This window comes from Acromyrmex echinatior, chromosome 5 (assembly GCF_024713525.1).
Source record: "Acromyrmex echinatior isolate Ae372 chromosome 5, ASM2471352v2, whole genome shotgun sequence".
Classification (NCBI taxonomy): Eukaryota; Metazoa; Arthropoda; class Insecta; order Hymenoptera; family Formicidae; genus Acromyrmex; species Acromyrmex echinatior.
The window spans coordinates 5,698,125-5,722,128 of NC_141856.1; the positions used below are offsets into that span (position 1 = coordinate 5,698,125).

At 32.7% G+C, this 24,004-nt stretch overlaps 2 protein-coding genes across 2 annotated transcripts; one reads left to right on the plus strand and one right to left on the minus strand.

Annotated features, from left to right (window-relative positions):
- Nucleotides 1-1,144: 1,144 nt before the first annotated feature.
- On the minus strand, nucleotides 1,145-7,837 carry LOC105149459 (uncharacterized). The gene is made up of 3 exons (XM_011061897.2): nucleotides 7,724-7,837; nucleotides 3,992-4,053; nucleotides 1,145-3,802 (listed from the first exon to the last, which is right to left on the minus strand). The coding sequence occupies exons 1-3, from the start codon at nucleotides 7,736-7,738 to the stop codon at nucleotides 2,269-2,271; spliced, it is 1,611 nt and encodes a 536-aa protein (XP_011060199.2). The 5' UTR covers nucleotides 7,739-7,837; the 3' UTR covers nucleotides 1,145-2,268.
- Nucleotides 7,838-8,855: 1,018 nt separating this feature from the next.
- LOC105149460 (retinoid-inducible serine carboxypeptidase) lies at nucleotides 8,856-23,998 on the plus strand. Its single transcript, XM_011061898.2, has 9 exons — nucleotides 8,856-15,458; nucleotides 18,204-18,433; nucleotides 19,375-19,605; nucleotides 20,054-20,158; nucleotides 20,510-20,735; nucleotides 20,916-21,077; nucleotides 21,397-21,474; nucleotides 23,078-23,232; nucleotides 23,641-23,998. The coding sequence occupies exons 1-9, from the start codon at nucleotides 15,401-15,403 to the stop codon at nucleotides 23,716-23,718; spliced, it is 1,323 nt and encodes a 440-aa protein (XP_011060200.1). The 5' UTR covers nucleotides 8,856-15,400; the 3' UTR covers nucleotides 23,719-23,998.
- Nucleotides 23,999-24,004: the final 6 nt, after the last annotated feature.

A 24,004-nucleotide genomic window follows, 5' to 3' on the forward strand; every position in this document is an offset into this window, starting at 1 on the left:
TAAAGGTCATGAGCTCGTCTCGCGACCCTGAAGACCCTGAGAGACATGCTTGCTCACTTGATTCTCCTCTTATCCTTAGAAAGCATCATGTCTCCCCTCGCTCTTCCGCCTCGTCATCCTTCTGATTCCCTTCTATGTATTACATAGCGCATCTTCGTATGAAAGCCACCGTACTTTCTTATAAGCTAATGTGAATTAATGACTTCACGGACGAGCCTGGATCGTATTCACAGACAATATCTTAATAAATGTTGCGGAAGACACAGGCACTTTCAAACGCATGATTATTGTGATTAATATTTAAAAAATTATAATCATGATTCAAAATCTTATGTCTCAGTTTTTACGCAAATCTTTTTTTTCAAACATTTTATGCTTTAATAGAAACCACTAAATGATATTAATTGTTTACATTTATTTTTGTTTAAAAAGAAATAATTTTTCTACTTATAACGTAAACAAATCTTACTTGAAGTTAAAATTTTTATTTTTTTATTTGATGGATTATACATACTTTTGATTAAGTATTATATTAAGACTCCTAGTGACTCCTAGTGACCTTTGTAGTCATTAGGGAACCTTAAAAAGGTATGAGATTTTATTATTTCTAAGATCTTTTTTTAAAATGAGACTTAAACTACCATTTATCCGAAGTTCAAAATCTCCTTTTTCGCCCAGAGACCGGATATTGTTCCTTGGACGTCAGTTTTTACGATTTTTTAAAATGTTATCACTTATTTTTTTAAATACGTCAAAATTAAAAACTTTAAAAAGCCACTACATTTCTATATTCTGCAATGTTTAAAGTTATGTTGAGTAATTTTTGTGATTTTAAAGAATAAAAGCTGTAAATATGGCAATCAATTAAAATATTGGGGTCATTTTGCCCTTTGAATAACCAGAATAACCAACATAAAATTTTAAAGAGGTGTGATTACAAAGGGTTAAAATAAAACTTTACAAAATTTTTGTTAAAGCATTTTTTACATTAAAAGAAAACTTGAATTTTGTTTTAAATAATGTTAAATAAAAATTAATGTGTTTACATTCCTAAACGCACAAAATATGCGCATTTAAATGTAACATGGATTCTTTTTTCTCAAAAACAATTATCTAAGTATGAAAAAAAAATGAAATTAATTGATATAGTATAAAATCATATTTATTAACATATAAAAAAATATTAACATGCACGCATCCCAATAATCAAACGATATTTACAAAGTAAAATTTACAAAGTAAGATTTACAAAATAAGATATTAATTACATAAAATAATAATACGCACGTAGCCATTTTAAGGCTATGGATTATTCACACTAAAAAAAGATAAACAAAGAAAGACTTTTCTTGTCTGTATGTGTAATTTTCATTGTCAGAGATTCAATCTAAAATTACTAAGTCAAAGCAGTTTGTTATATGTATAAACAGTAGAAAGTTACTAAACAGTTGATATAAATATCCAGCATTGATTCCAGATAGCCTTTTAATACTTAGACGAATCGAATTCTTAATTCTATTGAGCCATCATTTACATTTTATTGTTTAATTGATATAAATACATAGATATATTAAACAGATGTAATAATGTAATAATGTAACATAATATATTAAACAGATGTAATGTAACATTTTAAGAAATGTTGGATGTTTTTTTTTCTAATAAATAGGTAAATAATATTATTTTTCAACAAATAATTGACAAACGTGATATTTTTCTTGGCGATGGTTTGCTTTAAAGTTTAATTTAACAAGTCGCGTAATCTCTAGAAAGATGCGTTATAGTTATAAATTTATTTGCTAAAGATCAGTTATTAGTATGCATTTTTCTCAGGAGATATATAGTAAAATGTAGATAATGATATTTTCACATCCGTTATGATAATATCTCGTTGATCGATATTTCGGTTCCTCTTGCGAGCTGAGCGACTTTGGTTACCACGCAACTCAGTCGCGTTGTCGCCAAAATGATCAATTGAAAATTTTCATCATCCACTTTCGTACATATCTCATAGTCGCGATGCTTTCTAACTGTTAGTTGCAGGCTTTCCTCTTCTTCGTGCGGTACACGTTTACTCGGCCTTCCCTTTTCTCTTCTCGAGAGATATCTATATCTATCGACGAGCAATCCATTATCACAAAGCATTATAAAATTCGACCGACTTTCATGATACGATTCTCTAACAATTTTCCGAGTTGACCTTTCGATCTTCAGATGTCACGAGCAGAAAAAAGACTGAACCGGCCGAACGTGACCCTCGACGACGATTTACTTGTAACCGTGATGACCGTCGTCGTGAGACTCGATGGGAACCCAAACTTTCTCCCAGACGGGCTTCCAGATCTTCTTCCAAGCCGGTACCTGCACATCCTTCCAAACCGGAACCCACTTGCTTTTCCATTCATCTTTCCACACCTGTTTCTTCTGCGTGACCCAAATCTGCTTCTTTTGAGGCACCCATACTTGCACCGATTCTTCCTGCCAAATTAGCTTCTTGTCTGATACCCAGATTTGCTTCTTTTCCGTCTTCCAAATTTGTTTCCATTCGGCCTTCCATTCTAATTTCTTGTCGCTTACCCAGATTTGTTTTTTTTCTGTTCTCCAGATCTTCTTCCAAACCGGCTTCCATATTAGTTTCTTCTTCCAGAGATCGTGGCTGGTGTACTGCCAACCATGATGATCTTTGCCCACAGGGTGTTCTCCCGGTATACCAATTTTAACCCATTCTGGCACCCAGACTTTCTTCCAATCGGGCACTTGGACTTCTTTCCACACAGGAACTTGGATTTCCTTCCAAATGGGCTTCCATACCTTCTTCCAAGCTGGCACTTGGACTTCCTTCCAAACCGGTACTTGAATCTCCTTCCAAATAGGCTTCTGAACTTTTTTCCAGACTGGTACTTTGATCTCCTTCCACGCAGGTACTTGAATCTCCTTCCAAACCGGTACCTGTACCTTCTTCCATTCCTGCTTCCAGATCATCTTCGATTCTGTTTTCCAAATCTGCTTCCATTCGGGCTTCCACACCAACTTCTTTTTCCACACGCCCTTCGGCCCATGATCATGCGAGGGAGGTCCATAGGAATCGGAAGGTAATGACGGCGGCCCGTAAGAATCAGAAATCGATCCAAAGCCACCTCCATGACCACCACCTCCGCCGTAACCGCTATCACCACCACCGTGACCGCCACCACCGCCATGACCGCCACCTCCGCCGTGACCGCCACCATCGCCATAACCGCCGTCACCACCGCCATGACTGCCACCACCGCCGTAACCACCGTCACCACCGCCGTGACCACCACCACCGCCATAACCGCCGCCGCCTCCATGATGATCATCGAATGATCCTCCGATGGAACCGTGATCATCACCGAAAGATCCGAGACCACCGCCGAAGGATCCTCCACCGTGACCACCGCCGAAGGATCCTCCACTGTGACCACCGCCGGAGGATCCTCCACCATGACCACCCCCGAAGGATCCCCCACCATGATCGCCACCGAAGGATCCTCCACCATGATCACCACCGCCTAGATCGTATGATCCACCGTGATCGTTACCGAAGGATCCATGATCGCCTGCTGGTGCTCCGTAGGATGACGATGGTGGTGCACCATAGGATGACGAGGGTCCAGATGGTACGCCATAAGATGACGATGGTGGCGGAGGCGCACCATAAGAATCAGAGGGTGGACCGTAGGAATTTGAAGGTGGTGGACCGTAAGAATCAGATGGTCCTACGTTCGGTACTCCGTAGGACGATGCTGGTGGTGCACCATATTGTGAGCTCACGGGAGGTCTACGGAAAGATTTCTTCCGTTAGAATGGTGTCATATAATAAAAATTTAAACCCTTCTAACTGCATTTAATATTACAGGACTTTGTGTATAAATAGAAATATTTTTAAATAATTAATACATAAAGCTGTAAATGTAAATTTTTTATATTTTATACATATATTTATTTACTCAACAATTTATATACTCACTCTCTCTTTGTTCTAATCGGGTCTCCAAGTGCGGAGATAACAAAGAGGCAGTATAATATTGTCTGAAAGAATTTTTTTTCATTAGTTTTGTAAATAAATATCTGTAAAAGTAAACAATATTAAGAATTTTCATTTTAGACCGCATATGTGAGACACACAATCAATACTAGAAAAAATGCCTATTACGGAAGCTGGATCTTCATTGCTTTTTCAAATAATTCAATCTTGAATTACTAATATACACTATATACTTGCATGTATACTGTAAAAGTAATTCAATTAATGTTTAATAACACTAATAACGACAATAGAAACGCTAATAATGACAATCTTTGTATAAAGATGAAAAATCGGAGAGAATATAAAGACTTTCACAAAAAAATTAATACTTTGTATAAAGAATATATTGTAATTTTTTTTTTCGCAAAATTAATGCAGAGATAAACGTCTATTCGTAAAAGAGCAAAGATACGCTAATTGTAATCGACCGTGCGAAAGAAAGGGTATCTCGCCGTCGGGTAATTAGTCTTATTTCTCTTAAGCTCGTCACGATGGTATAATTATCTCATCCTCGCAATCGTCCGCCATCAATTTCCCGCCAGTTTTTGTAGTCTTTCTTTTTTAGTGAGTGACGGAAATCCTGTGGACGGATTTCTACGCGCTCGTCCATGCTCACGAGCGCGTCTCTCAAAAATGAAAGTGTCCGTCGTAAACGCGTGGCCGACGTAAACACCAGCGTGAATTGGGTCGACTACCTATCCTCCTCACCTGTCTTTGCATTTCCAGAACGGGCCATCAGGACTGTAAAAACCTGTACCAACGGTTAAATTAAAGGAAAGTAGGCTTCGAGATTCTTCTTTCTTTTTTCTCGAAATATTACCCTTGGGCGATACCTGTCGCGGTATCCTGCGGCAATCGATATCGAGTATTTTAGGTGTCCCACTTGTCTCTTTCTCCCTCTTCTCTCTCTCTCTTTCTTTTACAAGAATTATTCCGGAACTGTTTGACTATTTATGCATACTTAGATATCCGAAATAGTCTAACTGTACTATGCGTACCACCTTTTATCTACAAATTTTTCAGCCCTCATTTGGAATTGATAAATCTTTCCTCAATAAAGATACCAATACTTCTTAAACTGTAAACGTTTGAATACGAGGAACTTAATTATTATAACATTATACTTAATTATTATAATAGACTCGGGAATGCAATTATTATAAAATAAAAAAATTCTTTTTCAAATTAAATTATTAAGCAAAATATGCGAATTGGAAATCAACAAAATATCTTAACTCACGAATTAATTACGAAGATATTACTTAAATATCAGAAAGTTTGCGACTAATGATAACTTCTCGACATCCGGTTCTCTGTAAGTCAAAAAATTCGCAAGTGAAAGATGACTCGTAGTAAGTCGATGACTAATAAATAGTAAGTCATAGGATATCTTACATAAAGTCGTGATTACTGGAGTAATTGAATATACTTGATGGATATTTAATTCGATATGAAATAATATCTTAAATAATAGCTGTTGGATAAAATAATTAGATATTAAGTGATAATTCAGATATATTGAGATGCTCAAATATCTTTGGATCTAAACATTTGAGTATTTAAACAACTTTTTATTAGAAAGAATCTCAATCAGTATCCAAATATTTATTAAAAAAATCTATCGCGGCATGAAATGTCGAAAAAACTGCGAGCTCCTGCTTTTTATTTCATTTGTGCCGGATATTGACGTAACGCGTTTCAGTAGAAATTTTAGTAATTATGTTATTGTGTTATTGTATACTGATCAAACACCATAGATTTACCTTTTCTCAGATTAACATAACAATAATAATTGTTTTCGATTATCTACATATTAATAATAACCTTGGCTTACTTTCAATTCAATCCGACTTTACATGATCACTTTATATACCTATATATTATCTTATTCTGTGTTGACATTGGCATGTGAAATTACATGCTGATTAACACATTTTATCTTTATCGTCTTTATGTAGTCAGTACAAATTATAGCTATGTTTCCGCTTGTCTACGAGAGAAATCAGGTAAACATTATCTGTATATCGTTGCTCTAATTAAATACTTTTGTATGTATCTTTAAATAACAAAAATAAAGATATTACAAATTTTAACTTCACTTTTTAAATAAGATATGATTTCAATGATGAAAATAAAAATGTCATTTTTTAAAAAACATTATTATTATCGTTATATTATATTAAAAGAAAAAAATTTTGCATGAATATCCAAGATAAAATATTTCCGAATCTTGTCACATAAGGCATATTGTAATAAAGCAACGATATATGAAGGAACTTCGAACTAACGAAAGAAATAAATTAAAAAGATGAGAATAGGGCATTCCAGATAGAATATCTCTGACATTAACTTGACTACTCGACTTTGTAACGTTGCAGGTGATCCTGTTGAATTTCGCAATATTCGATGCAGATCGTATATAGATCCTATAGTTCCAGTGTGCGACTCCTATTTACACAACTTTCCATTCCGCGCGGAATGAAAAGTGACAAGAATGCCCACTTATAGCAATTGCCATTGGAAAATGGCAGTGATTTACTGGCTCGTTTGTAACCATTTACGTTAACTTAGCCGCGCTACTGTCTCGATGGCTTTAAGATCGTCGTATCCAATATGCTTTCTGTACTTTTTTGGCATTAGAATAAAAATAAATTACCACGTGGCATTATCAGCAAAATCGCTTTCACGAAATGCAAGAAATTTTGCAGTTTTCTACACTGGTAACCCGATACCGCAAATGTGACGTGGGATAGTGATAGTAACTTAAAACAGCACGTAAAAAATTTAAAATTTAAATTTTTTTTAGAAACTTTTTTAGAGACTCATGGATAGATACTACGATTAAATTTAACAAAAGTACAAGTCACCTACATTTACAGTATTAAAATATTACTTCACAATATAACTTTACTTGTAATACAACATCGCTTGCTTTTTAATAATTCTAATATATTGTATATATATTCCTCTTAATTATCCCAATGTTAAAGTATTCAAATAAAAAGCTATTTGAAATATTGTACATTGTTTATACATAAGTAAATGTTAAGAAAAATAAATGTATTTCAGTAACTTGTTTTAGAAGAATATTATAATACAGATATAAGCACCAAAAAATGTGGGAATCTAATAAAATCTTTTGACTTATATCGCATTTAGTTAAACGCACTAGTGCGTACTGATATATAACCATTAATTAAACCAAGTGAGTATATAATTTTGAATTATAAAATACATACTTTGTCTAAACAGCACAATAAAATATATTGAATATTTGTATTTCACGGTTTAACCGGTTTCTATGTTTATAATAAACGCATATCTCTGCATCAATTTGTGTACGATGACTGTAATCAGTGTCATTAATGTCCATTAAGTGTGACCATTCGCTATTAATCAAAGATCTTAGATTATAATTTGCGATACGTATCCTAAAAAAGCACTATTCCACTGAAGCTGATACTAAAGAGATAAAAGAGATAACCGCGTCGCGCGACACGGTGTCATTAACCGCAAATCTAGAATGATCTGTGATAATCGCGAACGATATTACCGATAATGCCGTCACTTTTCGTCCGAAAAATATATCTCACATATATCACAGACGCACTGACACATGATTAAGATGCGAAGAATGAAAGCACGAGACAATGAGCGGCGATGAACACTGACCAGAATTAATCGCATTCTTTCGACCAGGGTGGCCCACCGTGTGAAAAGGATGGCAACGACCACCGTCTTTTTTTACGGTTCGTCACTCTTCTGACGGGTTTATCGTGACATACGTGGCTTTTATAGCGAATGTTCCTCTGCCTAGATGTCTAGATATTCTAGACATACAGATTTTGAGGAGGGATACAAAGAGAGCCACGGTGCTATATGGGGGTCCCAACTCTGTATGTACATCTTCCCTGAGAGGGGATTCATGCTTCATAGCGAATGCGGGACGACAAAGCAGTAGAACGAAACGTAATGCAATTCAATGAATTTTAACAAGAGGTACCCTTTTTACGGATTTTTTGGGATATGAAAAGCTATTTACTTCTTTTATAGACAATCAATTAAAAATTATATGATCAACATAAAGTATGTACGTGTTAGAAACTTTTTTCAAGGAACTTCTTTGTAAAAAAAACTTATGTAAAAACTTTATAGTTCTAACATGTACATACTTTATGTTGATCATATAATTTTTAATTGATTGTATATAAAAAAAGTAAAGAGATTTTTATATCCCAAAAGATCCACAGAAAGGGTACCTTTTGTTAAAATTCATTGAATCTTATTAAAAATCTCGGAAACGCTTCCTTGGAAGAAACGTTTCCGAGATTTTTAATAAGATTTATTAGTAAGGCTGATTAATCCAACGAAATTTCCCTTCTGTAATTATTGATTAAATTTGTCTGAACAAGTATAATAGGAGCGAACATCACCGGCGAACGTAAGCGCTCATATATAACCGGTCAGTGTCCGATGACATGCGACGTACAACCGGTAATGACTTTCTCGTTAATTATTATCGGGGTCTTTTAAACGATCGCAACCGCGAGGGAGAATGGACTTTCTCATTACATTGTTTGTCTCGAAGAAAGCAATATTATTTCTACGCGTGTTAAAACAATTTTCTCAAGAAACTTTTTATCTTCAACTTCTTGGGATAATAAATAAATACCTATTATCCCATAAAGTGTAATCGTAATCTCGAGAACAGTCTACAACTTGCTGAGCAACGTAATCAATGATACTTGCTTCAGTCATGTGCGAATGAATTAACGCCGATGTCTCGCGGTGCAAATCGCATACAAAAAAAAAACTCCGATCATCTCCGTTCCCAGATCTCGTGACGAGGAGGAGACGGAGAAATGCCTTTCTCATCTGATATCGGTGCGCGTCTCACGACGCAGCAACACGGAAAACCGCGGTTTCGTAATTCACGTGAGAACAATTTCGCCTGTACCAGGTTCGCGTTCACCACCTGCGGAGTCTCACTCTGACTTTCTTCCTCAGGGTTACTGTCGCTCCTGCGAAAAACATGCAACGTGACTACCTTTCACCGACGGCATGTTCCTCGAGAGATGCGCCAGTTGCGTCGACGTGAGACGATCAGGAAGCAAAACCGCGATTATCCGGTACAGGGTGTTCTGTAATCGACGATATGACGTTGTATAAACGATTGTGTAAACAGGTGATAAAAGAACAATAAAAGAACAAATCAAAAGCCTATAAGGAAATTCTTCTAATTGTGAGAAAGTCGATTAGTCAAATAAATTAAATTAAATTAGAAAATAGCCAAACTGATAGAAATATTCATTTCTTCTTGCACACACAATTGTCTCGTGAGGCTAATTTTAATTTGGAACACCCGCACGCAAAGAATATCCTCAATTTTTTTTTTTTTTTTTTTTTTTCCGTCATGCAGGAGAGACGCGACGAAGCGAGAAACTGTGAGAGTTACCGGGTCCCGCACGGCGGGATTACTTTGACTTTCTTCCGATACGATGTCAGTGGCAGCTGTCTTTTCGACTTTTTTTGTCTTCAAGAAGATAATCGATTCGGTTACTTTCACTGTGTCTCGAGAATACGCGGCAGACCGTATTGGGATGAGTCTCAAGTGTGTTGTCCAATTTGTTTAAAGCTTGTTAAAATACATAGAGCTGATGATAAGCGAACATAAATATTGAACGGTAATTCCTCATCAAATACGGCAGCTTGAATTCCCGATACATCAATTCTCTCCGAGAACTCCGAGGAACTAAAGAGAAAGAAAAATGCGCCAGATATACAAAAAGCCTTCGATTAAATTGGCATTTATTAAATGACAAATCGAAAATTACTTTCCGTACATTTTTGCGATGCATTATTGCAAGGAAAATTTACAAAGCCGGCGTCACGGTACGTCCGCTTTCTTTCCGCATTTATACACAGCAGTAATCATTGCAAGCCATTTGCACGGTAGTGAGGATAATTTAAGGTTGCATTCATTACGGATGAAGTAGCAGCCGACTTATATTAATTGAGATTTATTTCGAGACTTAGCGAAGTGATTTTTGCCGACAAAGAGGTCGATGTTCCTCGAGATCGCGTCAAAGATTTCACCTCCTCCTCGCTGCTCGCAAAGTCTCCGCTCTTCATGTATATAAAAAATGTACATAAAATATTATTACGCGGGCATTGACACATCGTCATCGCGTATAATTTATTAGTACTAGACTCGAGTATAATTTATCAATACTAAAATCCACGCGTCCTTTCTTACACGGCAAAGAAGAAAAATTCGTGTCGTATTCTGTGTTAAAATAAAAATAAAAAAAAATACTCTCCCACCAGGAAGTAACTTAGGTACTTTGCCTCATTCGAAATCCATTAACAGTTTTCCTGCGGGCGATTCTGCTGGCACGTTACACAACTCGATCGTTCAACTTCATCATTACGTACGAACGTTTCGCGTTATTCGTGCAGATATTATATACATAAACAGTTTGTTGTATTGGATCGTCGATTGCACGCAAACTCGGGCTAGATCAAGCCTTTCAGGCTTTCCTGACCAGCGGCCGATTGCCGCAATTCTTCAGGGTACATAGGTAATCGTGAAGTGACTTCATAATTGCGCTCGTGTATCACATCTCTCTGATGCCAACGAGTCGCAATCGCGTTATGTCAAAAGGAAAGTTACACAGGTTGTAACGAAAGGGCGATATTATCGCCATCCGACCGTAGCCCAATGAGGTCGCATTAACGATTGTCTTACATTAAGATTTTCCGGGCGATAAAACAAGATATAATCGCGTTAATTGTGACCATTTCTCTGATCATAATGATGGAGGAAGAAGAGTTCTCTTCCGGCGATTCGCGACGTCGTGCATTTCGCGTACTCACCCATGCGTGCGACATAACTAATATTTAGCCTCATCTAGAAAGTCTATAATATAGGAAGATATATTGTATATATATATATATTGTATATATAATTTACATATATTATATTATATATATATATATAATATATGGGGTGTTTCAACTCAAAATTCACGATAAGTATTCTAAAGATCTCTTTGTAACATTTTAAAACAAAAATGCCAAGGCTATCACAGTTTCCTCGAACTTTATGTCTTTGATAATAACAAAATTTAATTCCTTCCCACTCATCGTCTTATCATCCCTGAAGGAAATTCTAGTCCTATCATTCGTAATTTTCAAATTCTTTCCATTCGTGTGTGTGTGTGGGTGTGAAACTATCACAGCATTTTTGTATTAAAACTTTTTGTCTTAAAATATTACAAAGAATCTTAAAAATATTTATTGCCAGTTTTGTGACACCCTGTATATATAATAACATAATATATTTAACATAATATGTATTTGTATATATAAGACAGCTTTGCGACTTTCGCGCCGCGAGGACTCCATCCCGTTCTCAAGTCGAAGTCAGAACAGACACGTCCAACAGACTAGCCGCACCGTACGAGCATACGTATTTCTGGCGAATTTTAATAGTTTGTTTATTCTCACAAGTCGGGTACAGAAGATTGGGCCGGATACGTATCTTCGAATGCGAAACGCGCACGCCTTCTGGTACGCCGCGAGATGAGACGGTACGCGCGAGGCCACCAGCTGCAAACAGAGCTGTCTGATGGGACAAGCGGAACGACAGGGTGCATTAATTAACGTTATCTGCTATTAATTTGCATAATGGAAGCTATGAGCGTTTCCCGTAACGATCTATCAACATCGAGGACCAAGCACTCCTTCCGGAGGAACGAACGATCGTTGATCGAGCCATTGATCGAGCTTCTCATTATCGTCCCTCTTTTTCTCTCATATATACCTACATCCTGCCGCGCCGGCCATTATTTTCATTATCTCTTTATTACCTGGATTCGGCCGTACGGAACATCTATTAGTTGATGAATCTGCCTAATTGCTTAGATACCGCTTGTCGATATTTAATTAGGCCACTAACGAGCCAGTTTCATTCACGCCGAGAACCAACGGGGTTCTCTTTTGACTCGGTATATCGGTTGAATAGATTTCCTTCTTGTGATCGAACACAAAAATTACGTACGCGCGCGATGTACAGATTTCATTCACGTTTTACTTGTAAGTTACCACGTAACTACGATGTTGAACCGTGCAAACGGTCGTTCTGAATAAACAGATGGACTACGCAAGGCACAGTGCGTAGTCCATGGTATATCCGCACGTTCCCGATTTCGACAGAATCGAGAGAGTCTACGTGGCCTTTTCATGCCTCGTTGATAATTTCCGGAGTAGTAATAGACCGAATAACCTGTCAGGAATACTATACAGAGCGAGGAGCGCGTGCGTTTGGCGAAGCCAAACGTGAAGCGAATGTCAATTAAGTAGCAACATTTGGTGAACGCGTGCGTGTTCGTGAAAACACGCGAATGGATCGAGCCTCTTTCGCAAAAGTCCTTCTGAGAACAGAAAAGAATTTCTCGCAATGAAAGACTTAATTAGGCTTCCGTGCGAATTCAATCGTTTCACTTATCCTTTTCTTGTTCTCTCTTTTTTTTAATTTTTTTTTTTTTAATTAAGAGAAATGATCCTATTTTCTCAAGCATTCATAGCCCGTTCTTACGGTCGGTTATCTTAAGTAATATCTTAAGATGTTTATACAGCTCTTTGATTGGTTCATGACTTAAGATTTGTGTTTAAGATAGTCTAAATACAAGAATTAATGATGAATATCGCCTAATTGGCTTACATCTTAAAACTGTCTTAAATATAAGAAATCAAAGATCAGCTTATTAATCGGCCTTATCCAAAGAATATACAAAAAAAAGCCAACAAAAAATTAAAATGACTTTATTTTGAATAATAAATAACAAGAAGGGGCTACAAGTCAGATTTTCATGTATTTCAAATTCTTAGAACATACGTTTCGACCTTATCATTAGGTCATCCTCACTGTAAAGAAATTAAACGCAAATTTGACAAAAATTTAATAAAACGGTTAAAATTTTGTTATTCTTATTGTCAATAAACAGTACATTTTGTACTAGAAATTATTACTTTGACTTTTATAATGTCAAAATAAAGTTATTTATATTTTCTCTTGACTTGGTGTGTTACTTGAGTAACGTTTAAATTATTTCGTGAATTTATATATAGTGATTTATATATAGTGAGAGCAAAAAGTATTTGTACAAGGAAATTTGTTATAAAAAAAGCCTTGGACAAAAAATAAACATTAATTGGCAATTTTATATAATATATTCTGTTCTAATATAAACAAATGAGCTTCATATGTATTCTTGATTTTAGAAGCTAAATTTCTCATCTGTACTTCTTGAGCATTCGAACAATACAATTTTTAATTTTCGCTTATTTTTCGGATGATATATTTTATATAGCTAATACATATCATTTTGGTATATATAATTTTAAGAAACATATAGTCTATTTTATTCTTTATGAACAAATTGTTAATTATCCAACAAGAAATGATCGTTAATTAAACGTCGAATCGACGTCAAATTGGTGTTAAAATCATCAAATTTATATCGATTCAACAGCAATTCGATACAAATACTTTTTGTACGTACTTTATTACTTACTCAAGTCTGTAAACCGCGAGCCAAAATTTATTTAAGTCTTGAAATGTAATGGACAGAACTAGAATAATAATTTTACATATTAAATTGACAAACAAATTTAATAATTTTAATAAGCACCTTATAAGAATATTAATATTTTATAATTTTATGCTATAATAAGAATCTTTAAAAATTAAATAATTTATTGTAAAAAATATATTATCTGGATTTTCTCTCTCTTGCCTTTTTTTTCTTTTGTAGTGATGTAATGCCTAACGAGCTTATACTATGGCTTTCTTCGTGGACGCGATGCGACCGCTTTATTGCCTGGAAATTATTAGGAGAAAAAAAACGATTCTTTTCTATGCGTTCTCTCGACACACAATTTTCCGAGTGTCGTTAAAGCCCGAGCAAGGAAAGTCAATTTGGGTCGACGACTTTGTGAACAGCAACCGGATAATCAAATTAATAAACACGAAAGGAGAGTATGTGCCTCCTCTTTTTCACTTGCTTCGTGTTTTCTCGTTTCGTTGCACGCTTGGCGCGTACAGTTTTTTCTTCGATCTTTCTCTTTTTTCCTTTCTTTATTTTTTTTTCTTTTTTCTTTTTATCATCGCATACAGTCAAATGCTTGAACGATGACGGCGCTACTTTCTCTTTCGTAACTATTTTCCGTGATCGATGCTTATGTACCATAAGCGGAATGTTAAATCCTTCTATCGGTTCTAAATCAGCGAGTTACGTCGTCATTAGAGATAGGATCAAGTTTAATGCATGTAGATATAATATGTGTGAATCTCTCAATTCAATATCTATAAATATCACTTAAGTGGAGTATCTTTTAAGCGAATGCGTTTTACTCAAAAGCAAAGCAATCAAAATACATATAGCATCTAATACTGAGAATAACAAAACGCATTTAATGTATATTAAAGACTTTCATGAGCATTTTGAAACATGATTTATGGTTTCTTTTCTGTTCCTGCACTAGACTACACTAGAACTCTCTTTCTCGCTTTCGACAAATATCAAATATATACCTATTTCACTTTAAGCTTCAAAAATGTACACTGGTTCAGCCACAGAAAAACAGTCCTAATGCTGAATAGAGAATCAAAACGGTAAAAAAAAAAAAATGAATTTTTCACGAAAATTTCTATATTTATTTTGATAATAAAAAATAGAAGAAAAAAATCATCTTAATAATGTTTAAATTTGTGGCATTTTCTTCAACCAACAATGACTGTGTTCCAAATTTACTGCCAACACTGAAAATGCTACAGTTTACGTTACGTGCACTATAGATTTTCAGTCAATTCTGGAACACAGCCAATGTATCAAAGTATAACACTTTCTGTTTAAAAACTAAAATGTGATTTTTGTTACAGAAATATATAATTTAATTATAATATAAAATCACACTAAATAATAATAAATTATTCTTTATAGTGTTTATAAAAATTTGTGCTTTTTATCACTATTCTCTATAAAGCTGCAGTATTGAATATTGTAAATAAAGGAACTGCAGTCCATTATTTGTTACAAATCGATAAATATAATAAAGTTTACTGAAAGATATAAATGGCTTATAATGAGCTTTTGATTTATCCAAAGATTAACTGAAGATAACTGATAATAAGCCAGAAGAAAGAAAACATTAGGAGCGAAGTTCTCATTTTATTTTATCAATGGAATGCGACTGATATAAATTGTGTGGTTTGTGATAAACAAAACTATAAAATCATATACATTACTTGCAGCAGTTTTAGTCTTCACTGCACAAAACAAGACAATGCGAGTTCTATTTGTTTATACTTTTGCCGTGTTGTGCTTTGTTTCTGGCAGCATTGGTAAGATTCTACACAACACACTTTATCCTGAGGATATCCCAAATTATGCCATATTAACAAAGAGATCCCCATTCGGAATATTCAAAGAAAATATCGTGTAAATCGTAAGATATCCTAAAGAAAATAGGTAAACTAGGAATCAGGCGCGGTAATTATTGCGCAAAACAAACAATATGGATACAAAAGTCTGTATTAAATAATTCGCTTACATTTTGACTTATATTTTGGCTCATTTTTAAGCCATCTTCAAATTAATTTTATAATTAATAACAATATCTACAAACTAATTCATTCCAGTATCGTAAGATATTCTATTAATATCTTAAATATCTAAAATATCTTACCATATTCAAATCCTTCCATCACACAATACAATTCTCCAAATGTTCTAAGGATGTCCAGAATACAAAAATTTACAGTTGGAGTGTCAGAATTAAAAGATTAGAGAAGTAAAGAATATGTGATAGTTATTTTGGACACAAACGATACGACGTACTACATGCCAATTAAGATATGTCTCATGAAACTTACAAATATTTTTATTATACTAAATGTTGTACTAAGGCTGTATTCGAAAACATTACCCGGATGCTCCCGTGTATCATCTTATTCTTGTTTAACATGGGAATAACAAGGACAAAGCGACACAGAGGTACTCGGATAATGTTTTCGAACGTAGCCTAAGAATATATAAATTACAAGATCTGATATATATTATTTCCAATTAATCTTTTATTTTATTATATAATAATATTATATAATAAACAATAAAAAAAAATATATATATATATTTCTCGTTTCCGTAATATGATAAAACATATCGCTTTTATTTTAGATAACAATCACATATATACACACGCATATATACTTGTGATATCACATGGAGTTCCTTGGACATCTCACGGATGTCATCTAAGATGTCCGTGGGACATCTCATACATGCGGACATCCTGAATATTCGTTGAATATCTTGGAATCATCCACGAATATCACAAGATTATTGCGATATCCTAAAATCGTCCATTGGACATCTCTAGGATAAAGTGTGCTGTGACGTGGTGATATCAGTAAAAAAACCTATCAGAGCCTACATTAGCTAGTCGGATGCACAGTAAACTCTTTATCTTCTTATAAATGTAACAAAACGAATAAAATAAATGTTTCGACCCTTCAATTCGGGTCCTTATCAATATAATATTCGTGTCCTTATCCTGGGATGAGTTAATCTTTGGTCTAATAAATTTTGTCACACAGTTACATTCATATTACACGATAATGCAGCAAAGTATAAACATAATTAATGGCAAGCCGATTATCAGCCGATTATCAGCAGATTAGTCAATAATAGATTTTGTAACAGTTAAAATCTTATTTTTGAAAATAAATTTCTTGGAAATGTGTGAGTTTATGAAACACATTAATTGTGTATCTACCTACTTTTTAAATCATCAAGAGAAAAAAACTTATTTTTGTCAAAGTGGTTTAGTGCTTAAATATTTTAGAACAAATTCATATACATATCCATATTTATTTATTTATTTATTTATTTATTTTCGATTCAATACGAATTATAATTGTCTATTTTTTAGGTTTATGAAAATTTAGACAGTCATTTAACAAATAATTATTTCTTGAGTAAAAATAACAAAGAAATCTTATGAATCTTATCTTATGTTTAAAAGCTATAACACACAAAAGAATGTGAAGCAGTAATACGTAAGCAGTAAAACAATCAGCCAATCATAATAGAGACATAAGACATAAGGTAACAAATTTTAAAAAATTAATTTATTTACGTTTTATTACTAAAGTTTTTTTGTGCCATATTAAAAATACTTATTGAGAAGTTACAGTACCATTTTAAAATATATTACTGTTTGTATACACATTTTCTTTAAATTTCTATAAATAAAAATATAACAATGTAATGTTCAGTGATCTTGAAAGATAAAAAATTAATCGCTTGATTAATGTCATTGATCTTGAAAGATAAAGAATTAATTGATCGCTTGATTAATATTGTGTGATAAATTAGATTTACATTGATAAGAGTGATTAAAAGTGAGTATAATTTTAAACTTTAGTTTTTCATTGAAACATATAATATAGATAATACTGTATGTATCCTTAATTCCCTGTTATCTGAATAAGGTATTTTTGGAATATTTTTATCAAATATTTTCTTCTTCCCTAAACTCTTAGAATGTAGTGGCATGGATTAGGCTGTTAAATTTTAAGCATTCGCTGCATGTTTTTACTCGCTGCGAGTTTGCCGAATTTTGATGCAAGTAAACATCAAAGTGCTCAACCGTTGCATTTCTAGCTTTTACCATAGTGACGCGGGAACGTTTATTTTACGATTTCATTTAAAACTTTGCAAATTTACCTAGGTCTTCGCTTGACAAATATATGCCGTTTCAGCTACTCGTCTTCGCGTCGCCGACTTTCGAATAACATTGTTAATAGCTGAGACGCTTCGTTGTGAAGATCGGTGCAGAAAATTAATATGATTTCCTATCAAAAATCTAATATATCGCAAATATTACACCATCTATTTAAATCATGAGAAAATTACCCTCTACAGTTTATATACGTTTTCTTAAAAGATGACTTGCTGATACATATTGTACTATTATTCCTTAACTTTGAAACTTTTTTTAAATGAAAAATTATGAAAGAAGAAGAATAAAAGAAGATGTTGACACAATTATTTATTTACCTTTATTAAAAATTTTTTGACAAAAGGAAAAAAAGGGTTCGGCCATGGAGAACAAGAATGGAATTATGTTCAAGTGCGCCCTAACGCTAATATGTTCTGGTGGCTTTATTATACCACGACAAAGGTTAATTCGTATTACGACAAACCGTTACTCATCTGGTTACAAGGTGGACCAGGCGGATCCTCAACGAGTTATGGAAATTTCGAGGAATTAGGTCCCCTTGATGTGAACTTGAATTCGAGGAATTACACTTGGGTATTAAATTGTGTAAAAGTAGAATAGATTTCGTCAGAATCAAACACTACAATATCAAATAGTGTGCATAATTAATAAATATTTAATTGTTGAGCAAAATTTGTTAAAATGTTGATTTATTGGAGATGTAACAAAAGAGAAAGCAATTTTACATATAAGCAAAAATGTATAAAAATATAATTTTTTAAAAATTGGTTTATAGATTTACTCGAATAAATTTATATAGATTTATAATTTAGTGGATAACGAATGTATATATATATATATATATATATATATATATATATATCAAATGATAAAAATTATTTTGTAAGGCTACCAGTCGCAATTAGATGACGAGTGGAAATCAATTTAATATTTAATGATTAAATTAGAAGTACATAAAGACATATAAAAACATAACCATACGTTTCAACCCCTATCGGGTCATTCTCAGTGTACAATTTTATAAAATTACACAAACTTATGATTTAATCGTCGACATAGATATAACAGTTCTATCATATATTTTTATTCAAAATTTTTGCGATGTTACTATTCCTCCTCGAATATTTTATGTCCGTACCCCTGATGTTGTTCTTCCTTCTCCATCCTTCAATTATTGCAGACAATAACACAATTCAAATTCATCCAATTTCTTTAAGATTAAAAGCATTTTTAGTATCTAGATTAAAATAACCATTAACTAATATGTAATTTGACCATATCGTATGTCGACGATTAAATCGCAAGTTTGTTTAGTTTTATAAAATTGTACACTGAGGATGACTCAATAAAGGTTGAAACATTTGGTTATGTTTTTATATACCTTTATGTACTTCTAATTTAATCATTAAATATTAGATTGATTTTCCAACACTCGTCATCTAGTTGCAACTCGTACCTTTAATTACAAAATAATTTTTAGTGGATAACATCGTCGATGTATAATTTATTTATAGGTCAAGAATTATAATGTTCTCTTCATCGACAATCCTGTTGGTACCGGATACAGTTACGTTAAAAGCAAATCAGCATACACGAGGACAAACAAGCAGATCGCAAAGGACCTCGTGGAATGTATGCGAGGATTTTATAAGAAATTACCTGAATTCAAAGCTGTTCCGACGTATATCACAACTGAATCGTATGGCGGAAAAATGGGCGCGGAGTTTGCGTTACTCTGGTATCGAGTAAGAAATACAAACATGCTAATTAAAAAAAAATAATAAAAAGAAAAAATTTGATCCCATTAAAAGAAACAGCGACATTAAAATTTAAAAAAATGTGACAAAAAGAAATTCTTATTAATTATAAGATCTGTTCTTTTTTAAAACAAACTGCAATTTTTTTTACGACGCATTATTAGATCGTCAAAATTATAATATATAAAAATTATATAAAAAATTTAAATTAATGATGATAAGAAAAACATTCTGTTGCATGCAAAGCCATAATATTTATATGTGCATAGTCATCTAATAATTTAGAAAATTATAGATGATGTCTACACAAATGATAGTAACGATAATGACATCGTAAGAATTTACTGAATATGATGAAATAACTTATGTTTCTTATAAAAGACTGTGAAATTCACATGTATATATGAGTGTATATATATATATGAATGTTCTGCAGGATCAGAAAGCGGGTACTATCAAGAGTAATCTAAAAGGAATCGGAGACTCTTGGATCTCTCCTATCGATTCCGTAATGACATGGGCACCATTTTTGCTCAACACTGTAAGTAGGATTATTTATCATCATTAATTGTAATGTCCGTATGAGCTCATGATTTATTTATTAATAAAATAGATCTATTTGACACAACAATTAAATAAAAAAAGCTATTGCGATAAATAATATCGCCGAGGAAATGTAATTGATACACAACAGACAATAATCAGAGATCCAATCTCAAGATCCGATTATTGAAGAATAATATCAACTTCTTTCCTCGTCGTTCTTTTTTATCGATGCTAATTGACCATACAAAAAAAAGTTTTCTGTTTTATTTATTTAAAGCAAATTTATATAAAACTTTAAATATAATTCTAACTTTATATAATTAGGAAAACTATGTATAATTCGCAGGGTATGGTGGACACAGAAGGTTTCAAAAAAATTGATGCTGCAGCACAAAAAGTAAAAAACAATGTCGAACTTGGCAATTGGAGAAGTGCAACTCAAGAATGGTCTAATACAGAAATGGTCATTTTAGAGAAGAGTGACAATATTGATTTTTACAATATTCTTACAAAACAGTCTCCATTATGGATTTTCAATTATCAAAAATTTGTTTCATTTAAAAACAAACTTGGTAATATAATATTATTACATTGTTTTATAAAATTACTTTATACATATATATATATAAAACGAAATTTTGATTCCATTTTTAATATTAATATAAAAAACACTCAACATGTTACAAGATTCCTTTTATCGAAATGTCATTATTATTATGTATCATTGTGCATTTCTTTCTTTGTAATTGCAGTCATGTATCAAAATCTCAGTGCAGATAAGGCTTTCTCACTCGAAAATTTGATGAACGGTCCAGTAAAGAAAGCGCTTGGTATCAAATTCGTTCACGGCAGTCAATCCTCTGACGTTTTTGAATACTTAGCAGAAGATTTTATGAAACCTGTTACTCACATAGGTATCTGCCAAGTGTATTGACAGAATGTCATTGTAGCGAAAGCGAAAGGAAGAAATTGGTGTTGATTGATGGAGATAGTTATTTCCAAGCATAGCCAATGTAAAAGTTGGGCAACTCGCATAAAAGAAATTGTTGAAGCAGTTTGATAAAATAAAACAATATTTATATATTGTATAAATATATAAATTAATTGACTGCTACAATGCATTCTAATACATTCGCTTTAAATCAAATTTATTTATGACGTAAAGAATTATTACTCCGCATAATTAGAATTTATAATATATTCTAGTTACTAATATAAATGTAATTATTTTAGTGGAAGCATTACTGAATGAAACCGACTTGAACATATTTGTGTACAATGGACAAATGGATTTAATCGTTGATACACTAGGTAAGTTGTTGTTACACTAGGAAAAAGATTTAATGCCTTCAGCAAAATTTAATTAAGGGATTTTTAATAGCAACAAAATATCTTCTTTATATAATAAAAAATTTAGTTTTAGCTAAAAAAGTTGCTTTTACAAAATAATTTCTCTACTTTATAAATAACACAAATATTTTTGTATACTAATTAAATAATTTAGTTTGCATATAAAATTATAATTTTATTTAGTACATTTTAACCAAAAATTTTTGTTGTTACAGGAAAATTTTAATTCACGGAACAAAACATTTTTCCTAGTGATACCTAAATTTATTTTCTGATGCATTATTTTATTAAACTTTCCTAATCTTTACATTTAATAAACATTTTCAGTACGGTATTATTATTAAAAATATTAATTAAAAGAAATTTGTTCTATCTATTATTATTATTATTCCTGCGATAATATTTTGATATTAATATTTTAGAAGTAAAATCACTCAATAGTTTTAAATATTTTTTTTAATAGAATAAATTCTTTTTTTGCGTTTTAATAACATTTATGTTAAAAACTACTTAAGCTTTAAGCTGACTTAAAAAACATCATTAATTTTCATTCTGTAATTGATATGACAACATAAATTCTCGTGTATGTGTTTTTAATATCTTTTACGTATTTTTTTATAAAATCGCCAATTTTCTGATTAAGTAATTAGTATTATCTTTAACTATCCAGTTCATATTACATGTTACTACAACCTATTACATCGTTTTTATATTATTTTCATATAAGTTTTATCATTACTATATACTGAGTGTTTTAGAGCATTTGTATTTCATTTAAAAACAAAAGAAGTGATTATTTTGTAAAATATTTCAGACAAAAATTGTTGAGGATCAAGTAATGTATTACATGGGCGTATGCAATTGACTTTGGGTGGTGATGTGAACGTCAGGTCAAGGTCGATTTGAATTTTTTAAACGGGAATCCATATCTTTTATTACATATTTTTGTAGTTCATTTCAAGGCGTTTTCGAAACATTGGTTACAAACTCTTTTTAATTGAAATCTTCCTAAGTTATGAGACTTCAAAGTTTTAGTATTGCCGACGTTAACATTACCCAAGATTTACCGCGTGGAAGTCGCACGATCGGATTTACATCTCATTTGATTAAAGTCTCCTCAATCGCATATGCCCATGTAATACATTACTTAATCCTCAAATTTGTCTAAAATATTTTTCATAACCACTTTCCTCGCTTTTAAATGGGGTGTACGGTCTGAAACACCCGGTATACTAGGTGTTCAAAATAAAACGTTATAAATGTTTATCTCGAAAACAAAACATTTTAGAGAAAAATATTTCATACAAAAGATTTGTAATTTCGAAAAGGACATGAGATAATATCATTGATTTGAGCTTGGGTGACGTTGTCAAGATCACACAGAATTTTTTGATTGAAATTCTCCATTTTTTATTGCATATTCTCGTAGCTCACCTTAGGAACTTTTCAAAATACTGTAATAAAATATTATTTCATTAAAGTACTTTTCGAGTTACGATTTGTGAAAAATGTTTTGTCGAAATAAAAATTTGTAACGCTTTTAATCACCCGGTATATACTTTAGGCACTCTTCACTGGGTCGAAAAACTGAAATGGAAAAACGCCGACACCTGGAAAAATTCAGATAGGAATTCGCTCGTCGTTAAATCCATCATTGAGGGCTATTTCAAGGTTCAAGACAACTTCAGGATGTATTGGGTCAACAGAGCCGGACATATGGTACGCACATACAAGGCACTTTCTCTCTTCCCCCTTAGCTTTCATATTTATTATAAGCCGCAAGCGATAGTCCCGAGATAATTTACTACAAGGAGAATCCTAGATCCATATGCAGTGTTCATCTTACATCCACCAATTTGAATATAAGATGATGTTACACCGTCGATTTGATCGCTTCCGTAACTTATGCAAAGAATATTTTGGTTACAGATGTTTTTGGTGTTATAAATGTGAACATTATTATAGTTAAAGTACAATTAAAATATTCACAATCCAAATGTTTTAACGAATATTATTAATATTTTTCAAAATTATTTTAAATTATATTTATCGATTAATAATTTGGCAATACTCATATATGTATATTTTAAATATATGTCTGAATGACATTTATTTAAAAACGCACAGATACCGAAGGACAACCCCGTAGCCCAGGAGAAAATACTGCAGGATTTGACGAGCAATGCATACAGGTCGTTGCTATGAAGAAAAGAGAAATGAATAATTGATCTAATGTTTTCATTTTATACTTAAATGAATGTAATTGATATAATTCTATTCAGTCCTTTCAATAAAATTTTTTAATCAAAGAGTGATAATGCCTATGAGAGCTGAACACAGGATGTACACGTGTAATAAATTTATTCAATACAATAGACGTTTCGATTCTAATATGGATTCTTCTCAATATCGTAAAACATTCATTAGAATACAACTATAAATACAACTAATACTAGATAATATGGTCATACAATTAAAACAAAATGAAATA

What these genes read in the sequence shown, in the direction of transcription:
- LOC105149459 (XM_011061897.2), bottom strand. An exon ending in CCGATTAGAACAAAGAGAGA is followed by an intron (nt 3,803 to 3,991) that starts GTGAGTATATAA and finishes ATCTTTCCGTAG; the next exon opens with ACCTCCCGTGAGCTCACAAT.
- LOC105149460 (XM_011061898.2), top strand. Translation starts at nt 15,401, where the DNA reads ATGCGAGTTCTATTTGTTTATACTTTTGCCGTGTTGTGCTTTGTTTCT. An exon ending in CTTTGTTTCTGGCAGCATTG is followed by an intron (nt 15,459 to 18,203) that starts GTAAGATTCTAC and finishes TTTTGACAAAAG; the next exon opens with GAAAAAAAGGGTTCGGCCAT. An exon ending in ATTCGAGGAATTACACTTGG is followed by an intron (nt 18,434 to 19,374) that starts GTATTAAATTGT and finishes ATTTATTTATAG; the next exon opens with GTCAAGAATTATAATGTTCT.